Source organism: Mycteria americana, chromosome 12 (genome assembly GCF_035582795.1).
Source record: "Mycteria americana isolate JAX WOST 10 ecotype Jacksonville Zoo and Gardens chromosome 12, USCA_MyAme_1.0, whole genome shotgun sequence".
Classification (NCBI taxonomy): Eukaryota; Metazoa; Chordata; class Aves; order Ciconiiformes; family Ciconiidae; genus Mycteria; species Mycteria americana.
In genome coordinates this window covers 16,993,398-17,013,772 of record NC_134376.1, presented here as the reverse complement: position 1 = coordinate 17,013,772, position 20,375 = coordinate 16,993,398, and the positions used below count along the sequence as shown (strand labels likewise).

Sequence of the window (20,375 nt, the reverse complement as noted above, 5' to 3'; positions counted from 1 at the left end):
CCTGAAAATGTAAACCTCTTTCTCCTGTTTTTTGATGTGTTTTTGAGTGAGAATAGAAAAAAGAAGATCTGGTACTTCTGTGTGAAAAGGAAGGGACTTTCTGCTTTTATTATTACTTTTCTTAGATCTCTGTTACAGATCTGTGCACAGACAAGTATTCTCTTAATGCACTTATTTTAGTGAACACTTTAAGGAGATTGTTCCTTGAAAAAGCTCTCTTTATTCTTTGTTTCAGATAAACCAAGGAGTCGATACGCTGTGAATAGCTCTGGTGACACCACAGAAGATCAGGATGGGGACTCCAGGTAGGGGAAAACATTTCTCCTTGCCTAAGAGTTTGAAACAGAGGAGAGGGCCTCTTGCTCTCTTGCCTGCTAGTTCAGTAGGCAAATTATCTCGGACTGTATAGAAGATGACCTGCCAAAAAAATGCTTTAATGCCAAGTTATGAGCAAATTAGTGCTTAGTAATGAGGAATTTCTCATGTGGGATTGCTACTGAATCTTGTTTTCTGGGCAAGGTATAGGTCAGGTATTTTGTGCCAGTTAGAAAGGCAGTATTACTCTTTTCAAAGCTAGGAGTATTAATACTTTGGCAAAGTTCCACTTTTCTTTACCTGCCTACCTCTAACTGGATATATTGTTCAGTTGCCTCAAATTCTTCCCTAGCTCGTGTAATTGTCGTATGGAATTGCTGTGCACTAATGAATAACTAATTTCGTTTCTCCAGATATAGCTGCCCTTGTGTCTGTGGAATGAAATATTAGCGCAAAAGGAAACTGAGACTTAAAGATAGTTTTTCGATTACAGGAAATCAGTGGGTAACAAACGCACTGAAAATAGGCAGTGTGTTGTTCAGCACGCATGTATGTACGAATGGACCCTCTAATTAGTTTTTGTAGAAAATTTGAAATCTGTTGCATGATTCTAAATTTATCACTATCAGATATGAGACAAATGTGGGAAAGAAGGTTTTTTTGTCTGTTGGCCCATAGTTCAGTTGCAGATCTTTTTTGTGATATGTATTTTAATCTCCAATATTAATAAAACAGGGTAGTTGCTGCTCTTCTCTCATATAAGAGTAAAAAAGAAGTACTCATCGCTTGCCCCCAAAAAAGAAATTTAGATCCCAACCTTGCAAAATATAAGCTTGTTCTTAACTTTATGACTGAGAATGGTTTAGCTGAAATTAAAATCAACCATGACAGTAAACTTCATCAATTCATGTTTTTCCAGGACTGGGATCCTATGAAAACACATTTTGCTTGAGGTCATTTGTATCTCTTGCCTCTTCTGCTATCTTTGAAACCTTCAAATGCAGCATTCTGTTGTGTCATCAGCGAGCACAGTACGATACAGAGCACAACTCCAGTGGGAGCAAGCCATGGTTTTCTAAGTTTGGTAACTGGTGAATAGCGTTTCAGACTGTGCTGTGGATGGCAGCTAGTATGCACGTTAGGAGGGCTCAGTGCACACGTTTGCAGGTTATCTTGGGGATTTTGTTGGTTGCTGCTCAAAACCCTGGCTCTAGTATTTCCCTTGATAGATTAAGATGGTGTTGGAATGGTACCAGCTTCTGTCTGATACTGATTCTTGCCTCTGCCATTTTGGCAGGTTGGACAAAGCACTTAATGTGGAGCTGCGTTTGCTAGGTGTTGCCTGTGGTGCTGAATTAGTGTGGTGCAATATGTGGCTACTACAGTGATGTAGGAAAAGCTTTTATCATTTCAAATTATGGTCAGATGAGAAAACTGCTAGTATTTTCCTGAAACTGGTTTTAAGTAGATTGAATGGGCTGGCATGTAACCTACATTAAATAAAGATTTAGCTTATTTCATTGTAGTGGTGTCCAAAACTCTGGGCTGGAAAGTTAGTGCTTAATCTCCTGGCCAGGTATTTGTTATTAAGTTTTTAGTGTTTAAAAGAATTTATGATCTCTCAACTGAGCTCACTAAGCACAAAGTATCACAGTCCTGAAGCACTGAATGAAAGAATATTAAGACAGAAATCCCCCTCTGCAGTGATGGTCTTCAGAAAAAAGAAGTGTCACTTGTACAGTTTTGTATATAGGAATACGTACAAATTCATGCTGCAGTATCTGCGCCTGACTCTTAGGAAGGTCAGTGTTTATAAGCCTTATATCTACTTAGATGAAATTGAGGTGTCAGCCAACACAGGTCTGTTAGCAGGAAGTCCCTTAATATTATCTCCTGCGGATCGGATCTGGCTATAGCTGCCATGCAGATGAAGGGAAAATAGAAGAAGAGGAGCGTTTATGTTGCTCTGAAAGTGTTGGTTCTGCCAGAGGCCAGATATTGAGGTCCAGCACACTGCTTGTGCTGCTTACATGGCTGGGCATCTGCACTCAGAAATTCAAAGTCTCTTTCAAAATTGTGTTTGTTTCAAGTTTGTTTATTGAAAAGCTTTTTCCCCGAGACCAGTGTAATCAGTGTTGTAAGTACACTGCATCCCATACAACTAACGCAGCAGCTAAACATATCCTCTTCAGTGATAGCAGCTAGTAGAAGAAATCGCTGATGTTCTTTATATGCTGAGTAGTGCTAATTTATATTAGACAAGAGGAGGTTTGTTGGCAGAGTTAATTTCTTTCGCTGGATTTACTGATACAGGTGGAGAAAATATGCAAGTTTTAGGTACGCAGGCCCTTCTTCCAGCACAAACCAAAAAGGGATCTTCAAAACTGTGTACAACAGGTTGCTCAGAGTTTTGATTTGTATCAGACCATTTTAGGAGTAGCTGAAGTTGGTGCCTTGGAGTAGAAGAGATTCTAAGGGGAGGGTGGAGGCAGAAAGGTGCAGATATCTTGGAAAGAGCGAGATGCATATGATTTGTAAACTAGGAAAGGAGGGAGTTTAACTATTATATGCTGTAAAACCCATATTGTCATTGAGCCCATGGGTTCTTTTTCCACACCAATGTTACGAGTTTTTGCTCCCAGGCTCCTGTTTGGAATGTGTTTTGTATGTTCCCATTGAAGATCAGTCTGGAGAGACCAGGAATGGAGCGACTGGTTTTGTGAGAGCCATTCCCATTCCCCCAGTGGCAGCTCTGTCCCTGTAAGTTCATTCTTTTACAGTGCAGTGGTGCAGCAGTTCTCTTCCTGAAACACTCAGTTCAGTAGTCCATGGAGAGATTTCATCAGCCTGAAGTCTGGTCTGTTTTCTGGTGGCGGTGATTTTCTGATTGGAGTTGTCCTTGACGAAAGTAATTTATTAAGTGATTTCACATTATTTCTGGAAGGCTTCTTCAAGGAGGAGCTGGCAAAAAGATTCCTGTAAATTACTGCATATCAGTAGCATCTGTGGATGTTTTTAGTGGTGCAAGTTGAGGCTTTGGAGCAGGCAGACTGCTAGGTTGAGTTGATGGTGTATGGCAAGTTTGATAATGTTGAAGGGTTGGGTCTTTCCCATGTTTCCATGTTCAGTAGCAAAGGTTATTTCAGATTTATCTTGTTGCTGCAGTAGTTCTTACGAGGTTGGATTAATCCTTTTTTATACCGGATGGCTGTCTTCAATTTACGAGCAATCTAGCACCAATTGTATCCTAGATAAGGTTGGCTGTTGCTTTTTTCCTAAGCTGTTGGAACTCAGATCGATTACTTTTGACCTGACTTTTCCTGGAGCAGTTGAGGTGTATGTATTTCTTTATGGCCTCAGAAAGGACAAAATTAGAGCAGTTTAGGTGCCTTAACTCTCCATTTCCATATAGCATAATTGTATGCATGATTGGATTTCTTTTAGCCTTCAGGCTCAAATTTCCTGGTCGTTGTTATGCTTTTTGTTTTTTATAGACAATTGCAGCCTATTCATGACAATCCTGCCTCTAGGTTACTGGTGTGTATTTGCTTATATTAACTTCAACTCAATAGCTGTGTGTTTGGGTCTTCAGAATACAGATTTTTCTTCCTTTTAAAAGCAAGTCAGGCAGCAAAAGTGGTTGAGGTGTGTTGATGGTGGCCATGCAACAAAAAGGTATTTGGAAGAATCTGTCGCTGTCAAAACAAATTGCCTGTCAAGTGTCTCTCTTTGCTGGCTTCTCAGCCTTCCATCATTTGCTCTCTTCAAAAACATCCTTCAGTTTTTGAGTGCTTTGCCAGTAATACATACCCCTCACAGCTTATGGAGATGCCTGCCAGTCTCCCCCCCCCCCCCCCCCCCCAAAAAAAAAACCCGTGAGGCAATTACTCTTTTGGAGCCATAAGATAATACTTTGTTAAATTGGTTTGAAATTTTTTTTGTAGTTTTTCTGAAGGTGATATAAGTCAGCAAGCAAAATTTCTAATGAAGATGCACGTATAGTAACATACGTTACACCAGACTTTGCATTTTTTAGTAGCATAACTAACTGAAGGAGGTTTAGCAAGTTTAACAGCATTGATGTCATTAATTGGCTAAATGCTTCTGTTATAAAAGAAGTCAAGTTACTGACAAACAAGGACTTGAATGTCCCTTTCTAACAAACAGTAGTTCTCCTGTGATAACATTTCTGTATCCTCTGTCTCTCTTTCACTGGACTCCAGTGTTCTTCCTTGTATTTGTTCTGAAAGGCATCCTTTCTGTAAGCCTGTGCTTTTCCATTCATCCATCCGTTCCTTTAAACACCCTTCCTGTAATATCACCCCCTTTGTACAGTTTGTCATTTGGGATTGCTCTAGGTTCCCTTTTCAACATGACCAGTAGAAATCTGCTGTCTTTTGGATTAATAATTGTTGGAGGTTTTCATTGTCTCCCTTTTCTAACATGGACAGTATAAAGCTTTTATCAGATTCATTTTTCAGTATATTTAGGAACTTTGTTTCAGGAAACAAGTCCTTTTTTTCCTTGTTATTTGGAAAAGAAAGCAGTTGACTGTTAAAATGAAAATAGGTATTTGTTTCTCTGAGATAAAAGCGAGTACACTTGTTAACAGCTGTTAATCTATTGTTTAGATCCCTGGGGGGAGCAGCAGCGGCTCTGTGTGCAAGGCCCTTTACAGAAACCTGGCTGTGCATGCAACAATAAATGTTTGGCATCCTCTTTTTCTAAGTCTTGTGGGTATGGAAGCACCAGAACCAATTGTGAAGAGCTGTGGGTCATTCGGGGCTGCATGGGATGTTCCTTTGGTGAAAATGCTAGTAATAGTCTAGAAAAGAAACTGAAATTTAGAATCTGCTCTAAATCAGACTGCAACCTCTTCTATTTTCTCTTAAGGTAAGCATGAATTAAAACGTACGGTGTAAATCCAGCTCCATAAATGCAATGTATCGTGGAAACATGTTACAGCAGCCAGTGTTAGCGAGAGGACTAAAATGCCTTAGCCTGTTTTCTCCTTGTTGTCAATCTAAGCCTGCAATATATCCTGGGAATTCACCTACCATTGACTTTTGACTCTTCTCAATAGTTATAGTTCCTTTACAGGGGTTTAACTCTTAATAGTTCATCCTAGTTTTTAATATTATCTCTTTTTTTTTTTTTTTTTTTTTGTATTTTGTGTACTTGCCTCGTTTATTTTCTTTTGTTGTGTTTTGTTTTGTGTTTATGGCCATGTTCCCATTTCAGAGACCAATGTCCTCTAACTGATGAGCAATTGGTTTCGGGGTAAGACCAAACATTCTAAACAATCACCTTTGTCTAGAATGGCTTTCTTTTCTCACCATCTTTTTAATTGTGCTTTGTTTCTGGTTTCTGTTTTACACCGAATGATGAGATAATTATATGCTAAATCACAATGTCTGTAGGAAACGTATTGCTGAAGGTTTATGCTAGGATAATTACAAAGGTCCTACTAACATTTCTGTGCTTCCTGTAGGGTATCCAGAATGGGTGTGGTACTGTCCCTTCTGTGAACTGAGAAAAGTTGTGATCCACCGAGAATGCAACAAGTATAGCCTTGGCATTGTAGTTATTCCAACAAGGAGCCCTAAAACAAATTGCTTTCTGATGAGCAATGACTTAAAAGTACAGATCAGTGAGTAAACTATTTAATCCCACAGTAATTATGGAGACCTCTTCAGGGACCTGGTTTTGAGCAGTTGCTCTGCTTGCTTGTTCTTGGTGCCCCACTGAGCTAAACTGGATGACTGCATTATACCCCCTTTTTGAATGTGTGGAGGGAAAAGTGCTTATCTCTACCAGGGTCCCAAAAGAATTAAACTGCATCTCTAGTCCCTGCTTAACATAAAGATGTTCACCTAGATACTCAGCTCCCATTCTAAACTACTTCAAAGAAGAATTCTTTATAAAAACTTTACTTTGAATTCCTGTGGCATATTAAAAGTTGTTATCTGTTCTTGGGGAAAAAATGAATTTGTGTTTGAGATTCTTTCCCCCTCCTTTTCCATGTGCTAAAGCTAAAGCAATTGTTGTTTCAGCTGGGTTTCCAGAGGAGATGCTGGTGACAGCAGTTGATCTGCACTAGTGTGGTTGTATCGTACTGCTGGATTGTCTGCTGTTGCTGCTACATTGAGCTCGTGATAGGAGTAGTAGGATACTTTGGGCAAATCAAAGCTTTTGTTTTTTGTATTTAGTTTCTGCCTGCTGAATTCCTTAGTATAGGATAGGTTTGCTTCCCTCTGGAAATCACAGTGCTTAGACTAATCTCATAAAAGAAGAAGGGACTGTTACTGCTCAACTGGGAAACCTAATCTGCTTCTAACAAACTCTTGGGCTCTGAGAAGTCAGTATTTTTAGGTCATCTTAATACACCCCAGAGATTATAAAATCAGTATTAAAATATCTAAAGTTAAAAGTGTTATTTTCTAAGATGAGATGATGAATTGAAATGATGGGAATAACGTATCTGCTGTCCCTCAATCTCCCTATCATCCTGAGGCCTAAGAAATGTATGAATTATGTAGAGCGTTGGGAAAAAACCACAAACCAGCAAAACCAATAAATCTAGGCTGTCAGACGAGGAGAATGGGGCTGGAGTCTAGGCCACTCTTGGGAGAGCCTGCGGTGATACCAGGTGTTTGTACCCATTGGGTAGCACCCGTGTAACCCATCACAGGGTTGTCTTTCCTGAGCGTGTCATCTGGCTGCAGTTGCAGTATTCTCCCAAAAAGAGAAGTCTCTGCTATTGAGAAGATACTGAGGACTTTACAAAATCAACCTTTTAATCTCCTCCCCGCAGAGGCACATACAAGGCTGGGCAGACAGGGCTGTCGGTGTCATGAGCTCTCCTGGGGAACTGCTGAACCGTTAGGTTCAGCACCACATTTATCTGTTAAGAGATCTGCTGGTGTAATTCCTTGTAAAAGGCAAATCTTAACCATGGTGAAAGTCATCACAATGATCAGTTTTCAGCTCCCAAGATATCCTTTGCCAAGGCAGGGGGAGGGAAGAGTAACTCATTTCTTACCAGCAAGCTGGCGTTTTCTAATTTGCCTCCTTCTCCCTCCACTCCCAAAACATATGCTCGTTTTGGATCCATTGCTATTGCAGTCTTCCTGGCTCCATGATGAGCCTATTAAACACAGCTGAACAGGGCAAATAGAGGGGATCAAAGCTCACTGCTGTCGTGGTGACTTTTTTTCCTATTTTGAATGTGATCTCCAAGGACTGTGAGTCCAAGTCCTGTTTGAGGACGCTTTGCCCTTTCTTCACCAACTCTGTGCGTTGTGCACCCCAGTGCAGTGTGGTGGCCAAGGAGCGTGGGCTCAGCAGCCCCAGGAGTGTCTGGCTAGTCTCCCCATCTCTCTGCTTGCCCTTAGCTGTGTTTGGAGCAGAGTGGCCAGGGATTTGGAAGTTGTGCAGAGCTGCTCCTTCCATAAGCCAAATGTAAGCAGCGTGCTGTGGTCAGGATGACCTGTTTGTACAAACACAAGGGGCTTTGACAGCTCATAAAGCCCCTGTGTTGTCCTGCATCTTCAGTATATGTAGGTCTAATAAAAGAAATGCCCCTTGGGTCATATGCAGATGGATACACACAAAAGACCTGGCTGTGTGCATTTGTCTTAATTTCTGTAGTACTCCGTAAGTCATTTAGAGTGAACCAGGAATATGGTACATTAATTCCTTTTCTGGGCATCGAGGGCTCACTTGTGGCCAAGAGATAAGATGAGCGTAGCACACACCCATGCCTGCCTTTTTCTCTGAGTGATACTGGGTTATCTGGGATACCTGCCTGGTGGAGGGGGATGGTCTGACAGGGACACACGTCCCTGAATGTAAATAAAGAAAATGAAATAAATATTTTTCATTCTTAAAAAACTGGTCTCATCAGAAACTGGTTTGAAATTCATTTGGTTAAATGGGAGCCTCTGAGAAATCAGATGAGAAAAGAACTTGCTAATATCAAACCTTACACTGCTTCTACACTGCTTCTATTCTAGAACAAGTTCCCTCCAGCAGCTAACTGAGGTCCTCTTCCCTGTGGATTTGAGCTCCACTGTCTCAGTGGACATCCTGAGGAAAACAAGTGTTTGTAGAGACCAGACCAATGTTGAAAGGCCATGGGAAAGAGCAGTTGCAGAATTCCTCCCTTGTCACACTGGATTCTGAACTGGTTTTGCAGTGGTAGCTGTATTTTATAGGGCAGACTCCTCGTAGATAACTTGCCCTCCTGTCTCGCAGCTGCTTTCTTCCCACCATCGATCCAGAGCAATCCAGTAACACCATGGTCGGCACTGGGAAGGGCCTGCCCTGTCACGAATTTGTTTTGGTTTATCAAATGAGAAAGCCCATGTGAGGCCAGGCAGCTCTCAGAAGGGTGCTGATGGTTTGTTGACCACAGGTTGAGATCTGTTAAGTGAGTAACTTTGAATCTTGCTGATGAGATTTGGGAAAGGAGGGACAAGCGTTGGATGTATGTTTCTTCTAATTGAATCAGCTCTTTCTTGTCTTCCCCTCTGCCATACTGGATGGCCTAAAGATCTCTGTTGTGCTTCAGTGACAGGCTGTGTCGATATGTAGTTGCTTAGTAAGTTCATTAACCTGCAGCTAAATCCAGGCAATGGCTAACTTGAGCTGTTTTTATATTTAAGCGAACTGCATCTAATCTTTCCAATGTATTTTGCTGAGCATGTAATTAAATAAGCATGACCCTGCAGTCTTTGTCGTGAATGCTTCCTGTTTTATAATTGTGATGATCTGAAAGATGTAATTAAGGGGTTCTTAATTTTCCATAATTGGTGGTACTCCAGGTACAGCAATTTAGACACAATTTACAATACTTTAAAAACTCACAAGTTAAATCTATCTGTATTTGGAGGAATATTCTGGGGGTATGCTTTTTGAAAATTGTAATAACTTCTGTCTCTGCTCTTCAAGGTTTTCGGATGTCATCCTGGCAACAATTTTGGCTACCAAGTCAGATATGTGTGGCAAAAAGTTTGAACTGAAGATTGATAATGTTCGCTTTGTTGGCCACCCCACGTTGCTTCAGCATGCCCTTGGGCAGGTATGGTGTGAGGTCCGCTCTGGGGACCTGCCTTCTTTTCAAACTGCCTGGCTTAGTTAGGAAACTTAGAATTCAGAACGTGCGTGTTTGCGTTTGATCCTGTTTTTACTTCCTGATGCTCAAAGCTGTCTTTTACTTACTTAAATACAGTGAGTGGCAAACTGAGGGAGCTGTGTCAGTGATTCACAGAAACCCCCTTCTGGTTACTGTAGAAAAGCAGTGTGGATAAAGAGAAGTAATACTAAGCAGTCCAGCTTAAAAAGCTGTTTCTCACTATGTTAGTTATTGGAAGTTAGCTTTTTAGCACCTCTAATTAGTATGGGAGTTAAAAAAAAAAACCCACCCAAAACCTTCACAAATGCCAGAAGCTGTGTCAGCCTTGTTTGGCTTTTAACTCTTACTGGTGCTGAAGATGATTCACAAGGCTCAGTTGGAATAGGTAGGATGTTGAAAGAGGTCTAACATTTTCTTGTGGACAAAGTCTGGCTGCTGTTTGCACTGAGACCTTGCTCTGTAGCCTCTGTTTTAGCTGCTTGGAATGAAAGCACTTGCCATCTAGGCTATGGAAGAGGTCCTGCTTAAATCTAGGAAAGAATTTACATGCTTCTATGTGCAAAATATTTCCTGGCCATTCCTTCTTCCTGATAGACTGTAAGAATGAACTAGGCTTTGGTAATTTCTGAATCCGACACTGATCTCTGTCACTGAACTGCTTTGGTCTCATTTTTCATCAAATTTACTAAGTCGTTCATTTTTTCAGGAAAAAAAATCTGCTTGCCAAGTCTGTGATCCTTTCTTTCTATAATTAGAGGTGCAAACAGATTGTTGGCAACTGCTGCTTGATATTTAGAGGACCAGACTGCTTTAATCCAAGTGAGGACCTGGCCTCAAGCATCAAAAAATGCTAGTGTTCCACTTTCGAAACTAAGTCATGAGTCTACAAGAAACGTGACGGAGGATCACCAAGGCTCAGTCCTCAAATGCTTAAGCTGTATTGGAAGACAGAATTCAAGTGTCCCCAAGCTGTGCAAGTGCATCACCAGCCCCAGACAAGGAAGCAATGAACCAGGCCCAGGGTCTGTACTGGGACCCCAGCCAGGAGCAAAAGGAGATAGGACCAGAGACAGGGCTGGAGGACAAGGCTGCAGGGTACTAACCAAGGGTCCATCCAGGAGACAAGCAACCTACGACGACGTAGGTCGAAGGTCCACCCAGGAGACAGGGCTGGAGGCAGGCACACCTACAGGCCCTGGGCTGAGCTTAAATGAGGCTCCTGGGGCCTGGGCTAGGGTGTGCGTGGGGGGACCCAGTTGGGGCTGGTCAGGGCCATTAAGACCTTTTGGTGCCCTCAGGGCCCTGACAGCAGTTGCCTGTTCTCTCACAGTGTCAGATTCCTTTATTTTGCTAGTCTTGTCCGAAAGGCACAACGTTCTAAATGTGGTGTAAATGAGGTCGAAAATTTGTATTTGCCTTTTTCCACCACATATTATTATACATTCTCTCCGCTTTCCAGTCAGTTTTATCCTAATTGCGTGAAATGTCTCTTCGTTTTCAGTTTGTCTAAGTAAAATTGTATCTGGGTAAATAAACAAAGTTATAAAGTGTTGTAAATGCTTTTTTGTTACTTCTTGTAGGATCTTCTTTTTGGGTGTGTCTTATCACCCCAGTAAGCACCCCAGAACTTTCTAGTGTCCAGAATCTTCTAGACGTAGCGGCTGTCTCTGCTAGTTCATTTGAGTCTACATCTGGGACTCTTTTGCAGTTAGGAGGAAGCTAGATGGAGCTCCTTTCCCATGGAGCAAAGGCAGTGACTGGAGTAACCTGACAGTCTCTAGTTTGGGTTTCTTCGGAGTTCATACTGCAGTAAGTTAATTCATGGGACAGCTCAGCAAATTCTTACTCAGATGAGATTCAGGAGTTAACAAGAGCACGAATATTTAATCCTGTGTGCCAGACCACCTTTTATGTAGCAGTATTCTGAATTCTTAAAATTCCTTCAGCATTTTCTTTTCCAGCTTAGTCTTTTCTTCTTTTTTCTGGACAAGAGGTGACATGAAATCTAGCCTGCATCCCAATTGATGTTAATGGTAGTAGTTTCTTTGATTTTAAGGAAGGAACAGGATCAGTCCCTACACTTGGAAATGCTTTTGAGTCTTCATTGAAGTTCACAAGACATCTTAGAACCTGTAACTCCAGAACAAAAACACACAGTAAATTGGCTTTACCACCCTCCCATCACTGCCTTTTTGATAGAACTTCACTTACATGTTAGAAAGAACAAAAATATGTATCGCTTCTTTTAGTTTCTCTAATTTTTAGGACTGCTGAGTGAAAGCACTCAGATTTTGGAGTTCACTGCTGAGCAGTTCATTGCTGGTGCTCAGGACCTGGCAGGAAGGGTGGATGCAGCTCTGCTTTTGCCAGCTTCTCTGTGTTTGCCCCGTCTCAGATGCTGCATTACCTACATATGCACTTACGTTGGGCAGAGACCGAATATGAGGTTAGCTGGGTGTTTGGCCTGGCAGGTTATAGCTGTTTTCACTTGGGATTGGATGGGTGTTCAGCAGGGGCTTCGGGGGTGGCAGGAATGTCCTCTGGATTTTGTGCTCCATCTTGTGGTGACGCTTGCTCAATTCAGAGTTGTTAGTCTCGGATGTGCAAATTCAACTTGCTCGTCTTGGCTTCCACTGTTCCTCCCCACCAGAAAGTCTGTAACCTGCATTAGGGGTGAAGCTCTCTGCTGCAGAAAGAACAGTGGGGGGCTAGAGAATATGTCTGAAATCCTGCAGGAAGGGAAAATCAAACCTTTTATTTTACTACTGCAGTTCTAGAGCATATCTTTTCTAGTAAGAGCAACAGTTTGTAACATGATGCAATCCAAATGGGGATTTTGGGAAAGGAAAGAATAGGTGTGGCCTGGGATGAGAAACCTATGGACTTCTCTTCAGTTAACAATATACATGACAATTGTGCTAAGGAATTTAAACCTAGGGTCCCTAATGATGCTAAAATGCAATAGTAAAGATACCTAGTAAGACTGCTGTCTTAACTGATACTCATTTCCATGGTCATGACCAAAATGCTTCGGTTTAAGTCTTTGCAGCTTCTCAGAAAAGGCAGAGTTGTAGAGTAACTGTGACACTTTAATAAAAAAAATCATAGTTTTATTTTTTACAAGTCAAATGTAATGGTATAATTTGATTTGCCTGCTCTCTTTTCTCAGCAAACTTGTTATTTGACTGAGTTAGGCTTTTCCTTCCCCACCCCCCTTTTTTCTTTCTTTTTTTTTTTTTTGTTTTTTCCCTTCATTGCTGGATCCAACTGACACTATGGGATTTTTTAAAAAATATTTTTCAGGTATCCAAAACTGATCCCTCACCAAAGAGAGAGATGCCCACTATGATTCTCTTCAACGTGGTGTTTGCACTAAGGGTAAGGACTGTCTTCATTCCATCTGACAGTGGGATGTGCTTCGGATGTATAAAAGAATGCAGTAGGGTCACATTCTAGTAATCTCTTGTAAAACATTCAGTGCCTGATTTCATTGGGATATTTTAATTTGAAACAACAAACCTAAACAATGTAGAACATGACACAGTTGTTCTCTTCAGGACATTTTCTAGAGTTTTTGGTTTTAAATACCCAGAGTATAAAGGCATGCAAAAAACCACTTTGCAAAATAGATATGAACCCAGTTGCAAGTCCTGTATGTGTCTTGTCTTCTGTTACTGGTGAGCTGGTAATCTGCTGTGATTTTTCTAGACCCTGCAATTGAGGCTTGTCCAACTAAGCTGTGCGAGAAAGGCAACCTGGGTCTGACTGTCCTGTGTGTCAGATACTGCTCTCTGTACGTGACTGCTCTACTCCTGCCCAGGATAGGACCAAATCCATACAGCTGCACTAGCACATTGCTGAGCCCTTGTGACTCCATGCAGCTCGGACCTTGGTGGTCGGTTCTGCTCCAGAAGCAGAGGCAGCAGGCAGTGTGGACAGTGGCTCATGCTTGGCCAGCCTTAAGAGTCAGGTCCCCACCATGGCCTTGGTCAACCCAAGCTTGCTCAGTGCAGAGTCATTCAGAAACCTACCCTGGCTGAGAACACCACTGTTTTGAGCCCTTACTCATGCTGTATGATACAGAGAGATGTGCCTTTGCTCTGTGCCTCTAGGCTTTTTTTATAATTAAATGGACAGTGTTTGAAAGCTGCCTCCTCTTAGCAATGAGATCATTGTAAGGGGAGAGTGCCAGGGAGCAGCGGCTGTAGCATTCCAAATGAGAAGAAGGTACAAGTGAAGAATAAGTAGGTTTTGATGCTCAGTAAGAACCTGGAGCAAATATGTAGTTTTTGCTTGGAATTTTTTCAGGCCTACTGTATTGACTAGATGTTGGTATCTGTGTTAAGGGATCCTGGCTTGGCTAATTAGGTGGTATAAAACCCTAGAAATTTCATTATGTTCAAGCATTATTTGATTTCTGAGCTCTGGCTTTCTCTTCCCAGCCCACAGGTTGTATCTGTGGAGCCATCATAGTATTTTTGTGGCATGCACACATATGAAGAAACATTTTCAAAATAAAAGAGGGAGTTGGAATAGCTGTCTTTATGGAAATGATTGATTTTTGCTCGACTGGATATAGTGTCATGATTTAAAAGCCTCCAGCTCCCTGCTTGTGAAATGACCTTTTTTTTTCTTCTTTTAGCACTAGTACTTTTCTTGCTGCTTGCTTGCCAGTGGAGACTAACATGGACATGGCCACAGTCCGGATGGCTTGTCCTCAGTTGAAGAGCAAGGTTTCACAAAAGACAATTATCCCCGCAATCACTGTGAAGCAAGCAAGAAATCGTTCACTGAGTTCTGCTGGGGATCCAGTGTTCTTGTGCTTTGGGACATTCTTAGGTCAGGAAGTGCTGAATTTGCAGTACAGGAGCTGATTTTAGATTTCACACATTAAGAGACATTAGCTTCAAGAGTTTTGTTGTTTTGGTGTATTGGTAAAGCACCATGCTTTGGTTGTAGGTACGTGTGTGTAGATGCAGATGCCAACACAAACATTCATGCACATTGAGTCATGTGGAAGCACAAGTGTTGAAACCAGTACTCTTTCATTCACAATATTGCAAGAGCTTGGTGAAGTGCAATGAAGACTATATCTAGCCCACATTTTTCTAGAATCTAATTTCTAGTGGTTCTCCTAGGAAAACTTGCTTTTTTGTATTTTGGCACTGTGCTGATACTGATGTAATTGTGTGTGTAATGCAGCGCTAAATCATATTTGCTACATGAGACACTCTTAGTTCATAGAGAGCTGTCAAATTTCTGGAAAGTGCTGTGCAAGAAGCAAGTGGAAATTTTTTCCTAGCATGGTGTAGTGCACTGCAGAGGGTGGGTGGAGGCATTCTGAGATAAAGATGAGAGTCCATCTGCAGTGGACAGACAGAGCAGGCAAAGTCCCAAATGCTATAATCAGCACTGATCCTGCTGTGCTTAAGCTGCAGGGTTGCCAACGTGTCATGACTCAGCAAGAACAGTGGAATCAAAAAATGATGACTCATGGTTTGCTAGTTTACACGCCAAGTTATCAGTTGCTAGAACCGTGAATTCCTTTAAATGTCTTAACAAACATGAAGCAGCTGCTTACTCAGACTGGAGCCACCGAGTCCACCCCCTTGTCAGCTGTACTTACACGATAGATTTTTCCAGCACTTTCATTCTGGGACTTACACAAATGCAGTGTTAGTAATAAGCCATATTTGTGAAATGTTTGGGAGCGTAAATCCAACTTCATTCTGGTTTGGGATCAAATTGTTGACCATGTGCTGGTAATTCTTACGTAGTTACTGTCTTGTCAGTACATAAGACAAACATCAGTGTAGCAACATGGAGTGAATGGGCTATGTTAAAGGCACTGCAGTACCTATACTCCCAGTGAATTTAACCCAACATCATGATATTCTGCCTTTTCAAATAGCTTGACACTTCTTTTCTCACTGTGTGAAATTGAGTTCTTTCATCTCTCTGCTAGCAGAAGGCCCATTAACAACTGGAAAAAGTAAACCAGACAGGAGTATCATACTCCAGGTGCTGTGTTTGTTTGATGACGAGCTTAGAAATCCCCGAGTCTTCTCTTTACCTTTGGACATCTCTGAGCTTCTGCTTTGTTGCTGCTAGAGAAAATTCCTTTCCTTTGCCAGTTGCCAAAGAGGCTGACTTTTGATATCTACTGAAGATAATTATTTTGACTACTTATCCATCACTGTAGTTCCATATATGTGCTTGTGACTGAATGACCGACCTGTTTCTTTTCTGTGTTGCCTGTAGGCCAATGCAGATCCATCTGTGATAAACTGCTTACACAACCTCTCCCGAAGAATCGCCATAGTCTTGCAGCACGAGGAGCGCCGCTGCCAATACCTGACCAGGGAGGCCAAGCTGATCTTAGCTATTCAGGATGAAGTGTCTGCCATGTCAGAAAGTGAGTGCTGAGCTTAGCTTTGTGCAGGAATATGTTTGCCCAGGAGCACTTTTTCAGAAAAGTGCTGATTGTGCCTTCTTTTGTCTTTTGTGGCTGGGATCGGTATGAACAAGTTGTGGTGCTCTTCAGCATTCTGATAGCTTTGGACTGCATTTTGCCTTATCCAAGATCACTATCCCTATGCCGATATGTCAGCTTTAGAAGTGAAGTAGCTTGTTTGTTTCCTTGCTAGCTCAGTTCAGTGCAGTCACTGGAGAATGTGCACTGAACCATCACATTTGGATCTGCCTGTCAGGCTGAGATGGAAGAACTCATATGTAGCCTGCTTCACCCCACCTAGAGCAAGTTTCCCATGCTGTGTGCTGAGTCACCAGACTTCTTGTGTGGAAACTTCACTCTTACATGTTGTTACCACGGCTAGCAAATAGTTACAAAGCATTTTCATAGACTGTACTTCAGAGCAATTTACTATAATAATATGCACTGTTTAAGGTGAACTCTATCTGACAGTGATGCACCATTTTGCTGCAAGCATTAAAAATTAAAACTGACATGCATAAACCAAAAAACACTTAAAATCGTCACTTGTCAAATTCACAGTTACATGTCCTTAACTGAGTTGAGGTTTAGGAGAAGTTGGCAATAATTCACTATTATTATTTTAATATGTAACTTGAGTTACTGTAAAAGCTTTGAAAGATAATTGTAGATTAAAAAGATACGGATTCTGTTCTGAAGATACTAGTCGATACCTAGTGGGGGAAGAGGAAACTCTCTTTGCTTTGAAATCCATTGTTTGCTTTCTTGTTTTGAAATTTTCCATAGCCACGGAAGGGCCACAGTCACCTTTTCATCACATCCTACCCAAGTGCAAACTGGCCAGAGATCTCAAAGAGACATATGACAGGTAAGTGGGATTTTCTTCCTAGCTCATAGTATGCTGCTTCTCATTGAAACCTCTTGGCCATGTTCCTTAGGATATTATCCACCTCGTCATGCTGTTGACTCACTGGGATTTGGGTTTTAGACCAGGTGGAGCAATGTGAAGGCTAGCTGTCAGGCAAAATGTTTGCAGAATTGCTATCCTAATCATTACCTTGGTCTCCCTTTGGATATGTTATGGTTCTTAAAAGTTAGTGATGTCTGTCACAGCTTTAAGAATTATTATTTTCTTCCTTAGCACAGAGGCACATAATGACAAGTGAATTGTAGAATTGAAAAGTGTCATAATATGAATATCATACCGTGTAGAAGTGCTCTAAACCTGCAGCTAAGAGAAAAATGCTGCTGACTGATGGCAAGTCAGATACTGCCCTGGCTTCATTTGGTTACACTGTGCGTGTCTGGACAGTGAATTTGGATTAGGTGGTGAGACTTTCAGCAGAATGGAAAGTGTAACATGCTGTTTCTTGACTGGACTAAAAGTTCTGGCAAGGATTTCAAAGGAGTGTGGAGTTAGTGTTGAATTTCAGCAGGAGCCAGCACCAACCTCCTCCAGTGTACTTCTGCTCTGACAGCTTGTCAGTGCTGACTCTTCATGCAGAGCAGACACCTCCGTTCAGGATATGTGCTTTGTGAAAGACCTTAACAAAGGAGCACAGAAGGTTTTGGTGGCGAGGAAGATGATGTGCCCCTTGATTCGGGTGTTTGTCAGGGCTTGGGAGAATTGCTCTGGAGTTCCTTCATTGACTGTAGGGCACATTGCATGATATTGGACAAACCCTTTAGCCTCCCTAAGACTGCAGTTCCCTTTGTACGAAGGGAATAATCACAAAGCCCTGTAAGGTAAGGCACTGAGAGCCTAAATAATTTAATGATTGCAAAGCACATTAGAAAACTTGTAATAAGCTGTTCTTTGTTATGTTCAAGAGCTGTGAATGTAAGCCTGTTTGGAGAGAATGTTGTATATAGTTCAATACAACTCTCACAAACCCCGTACTAAATGTTGAAATAAGGCAATTTTTATGTAGCCTGTAATTCTACTATTAAACTTCACCTACTACTTACTTTTCTGTGTTCCTCTAGGGCTATGTATTTGTGACTGGGCAAACCCTGATCTTGTTTCCAAACATTTTAGTGACACAGTGACATCTTGTGGCATTTAGCTGTGACTGGAGGAACATATAGCCCAAGCTCATGGAGTGTGCTGATACGACCTTTCCTTATGAAATAAGGAGGAATAGGCTGCCCACGGAGAAACAGATGTTGGTGCTGCCCCCCAGAAGTAAAGTAAGGCAGTGTCTCCCTCATTTAGGCATTGTGAGTCGGGGAGAAGTGATGCAAGTTGTATTTTGACACTTTTGCACGACACTGTCATAAGCAAATGTAAGAAATAAACTGTTGGTAAAAATAGAAAATGTCCGTGCATTTGATTGGAAAGCTCTATTTGAAGAGTAGTTAACAGTGTCATTGGCTGGGTGGGTAATAAGATTGTGTTCTGCAGCATTTTTCCATTAATGCTTCATACGAGAGAACAGGAAATATGCTTATTACACCTGCAGTAGTACCTTGCTGGGCAGACATAGAATTAAAATAATTTTTTGGTCAAGTAGAAGAAATGGTCTAGAAATAGGATTTTTATTCTGCAACTCCAAGATGAAGAATTCTTGAGTGGGAACAGCTCTGGAGTGAAGTCTGTGTGGTCTTTTATGAAATGAGGGTTAGTCACAAGTGACATGGGGTTGCAGAAAAAGCAAAAGCTGCATAAAATAGAAGTCTTGTCTGTAAGACGGGAATCAGTCCTGCTCAGGATTGTAAATCCCCTGCTGTAATGAATACTGTATCCAGTTTTGGCCACCACATTTCAAGAAAGGTTTGGGCCACCTAGAGAGTGCGGAGGAGTGAGAATGACCTCAGAGGAAAGATTGAAAGGTTTGTTTCTTTTAGAGGAGAAGAGACTGCTGGGAACAGTAAGTCTTCAAATGCATGCAGTGACAATGTGCTGTTTCAAATTTACAGAGATTTCTGGCATAGCCTTTGGCATAGGGGAACAGCATAGTAAAGTGGAGAGAGCAGTCTGAATTGCAGATGGGAACCCAGCTCTCTATTTGAGATTCGCTCAAGCCAGCATTTCCTAGTGTCTGCTGATTTCTGCAATTCCAGTCGAAGGCCTCTTGAACTATCACGGTTGCTCCGGAGGTGCTGTCTAGCCCTTGGTTTCCTGTAGATGGTGCTGAGGTATTTCAGGCAAGACCCAGTACGGCCCTTAGCAAGTTGGTTTGTACGAAACCACAAGCGTACGAATCTTTTTATAGTTCAAAATGTCCCTTGCATTTTGAATGAAACACCCATATTTTATAAGGCAGGAATCAGTAGCCAGGTTGTCTTGACTGTAACACTATTGCTGCTATTAGTAATGGAGTACTACTAAACTGACAGTTTAGAGGTAATCAACATCTAGTTCCTGGGACCTTTTTTGAGTCTAATGGAGAAAACTAGAATGTTTCTTTTTGATTAGTTCAGAAAATAGATTTGAGAGTCTTTGTCCATCTTGTCCCCAAACTCCAGCACTGGTGTGGAACAAAAAGCAATGGCTTTAGGACCGAGAAAGTCCAGTTGCCAGTACCTCCAGTGCTGGCAAATTTGCCAGTGTTACAATGGGTGTCTGTTTTAAGCCAGTGTTCAGTTTAGGGAATTCAGACAGCTTTCACCAAGTTTTATCTGCAGCTGCAGGTAATATGTTAGCTTGATACTAGCTAACTGCCTCCTGTTTTTAGCAAACTTCTCTTAGCGTTATATTGGAATAAAAATGAAAATATGGGGAGGTTTTGGGGGAGGATTGGATTGTTTGTTTCTTCTTTTTAATACACAAAGAGCCTTTATACATTTTTAGCCTAGTGGGATTTGAACTGACTGGTAGATCTAGCCTATCTCAGCAGCTCAGGGAGAAGTGGAATAATTATATGAGATTTAATGAATTATTAGATGTGATTTGTGTGGCTGTAACTGTAACATATAAACGAACTGCAGTTATTTGACCAAAGGACAGTCAATGGGTCCTTTACAAGGAAATGTGAAACCATTTCAAAGCTCTAAGTAGTCACAACCTCTAGCAAAAATAAACAAACTCCAGAGCTACAAGCTCACCTCCACCAAACTAGAAAACATATTATTAATTTCTGATATGAATAGGGTAGACATAAAATGAGGTGTGTGTAGTAAAAAATCATAACTCTCTTATAAAATATGAGTCAGGATTGTCTCTCTTTTGCCAATAGTTATGAAAAAAAAAGGCTGCAATTCTGTGGGATACTGGCCAACTTTCGGGTTCCCATTTTGGGAGAGTGGCTCACAGTCGCTGTTCAGGGCAGAGCAGAATAAAGCAAAAGAGCAGTGATATTCCCAAAAATGTTCCCCAGCTTCCCGCAGCTCTGGAAGTGGTTTCTGTATATTGAACAGCCTTCAGCTGATCTCACTTCCCGGAATTAGTCCATGATCCTGCAAGCCAGAGTAAATATTTAACAAGCACAGCATCCTCTGATAAGGAGGTGCATGGCTTAACTAGTTTCT

At 41.5% G+C, this 20,375-nt stretch overlaps 1 protein-coding gene across 11 annotated transcripts in view; it reads left to right on the top strand.

The window, feature by feature from the left end:
• The window catches only part of NPRL3 (NPR3 like, GATOR1 complex subunit), an 88,307-nt gene that overhangs the window by 1,513 nt on the left and 66,419 nt on the right, over positions 1-20,375 (top strand). For 4 of the 11 annotated variants that reach the window (XM_075515395.1, XM_075515401.1, XM_075515405.1 and 1 more), the window contains exons 2-7: positions 236-305; positions 5,557-5,595; positions 9,268-9,397; positions 12,755-12,829; positions 15,713-15,866; positions 16,692-16,773. In XM_075515395.1, coding sequence (XP_075371510.1) covers positions 236-305; positions 5,557-5,595; positions 9,268-9,397; positions 12,755-12,829; positions 15,713-15,866; positions 16,692-16,773 — 550 coding nt within the window. Of the gene's footprint in view, positions 1-235; positions 306-5,556; positions 5,596-5,817; positions 5,966-7,578; positions 8,747-9,267; positions 9,398-12,754; positions 12,830-15,712; positions 15,867-16,691; positions 16,774-20,375 lie in introns of those variants that run through there. The other 7 variants (XM_075515396.1, XM_075515399.1, XM_075515400.1 and 4 more) reach the window with 4 other exon arrangements.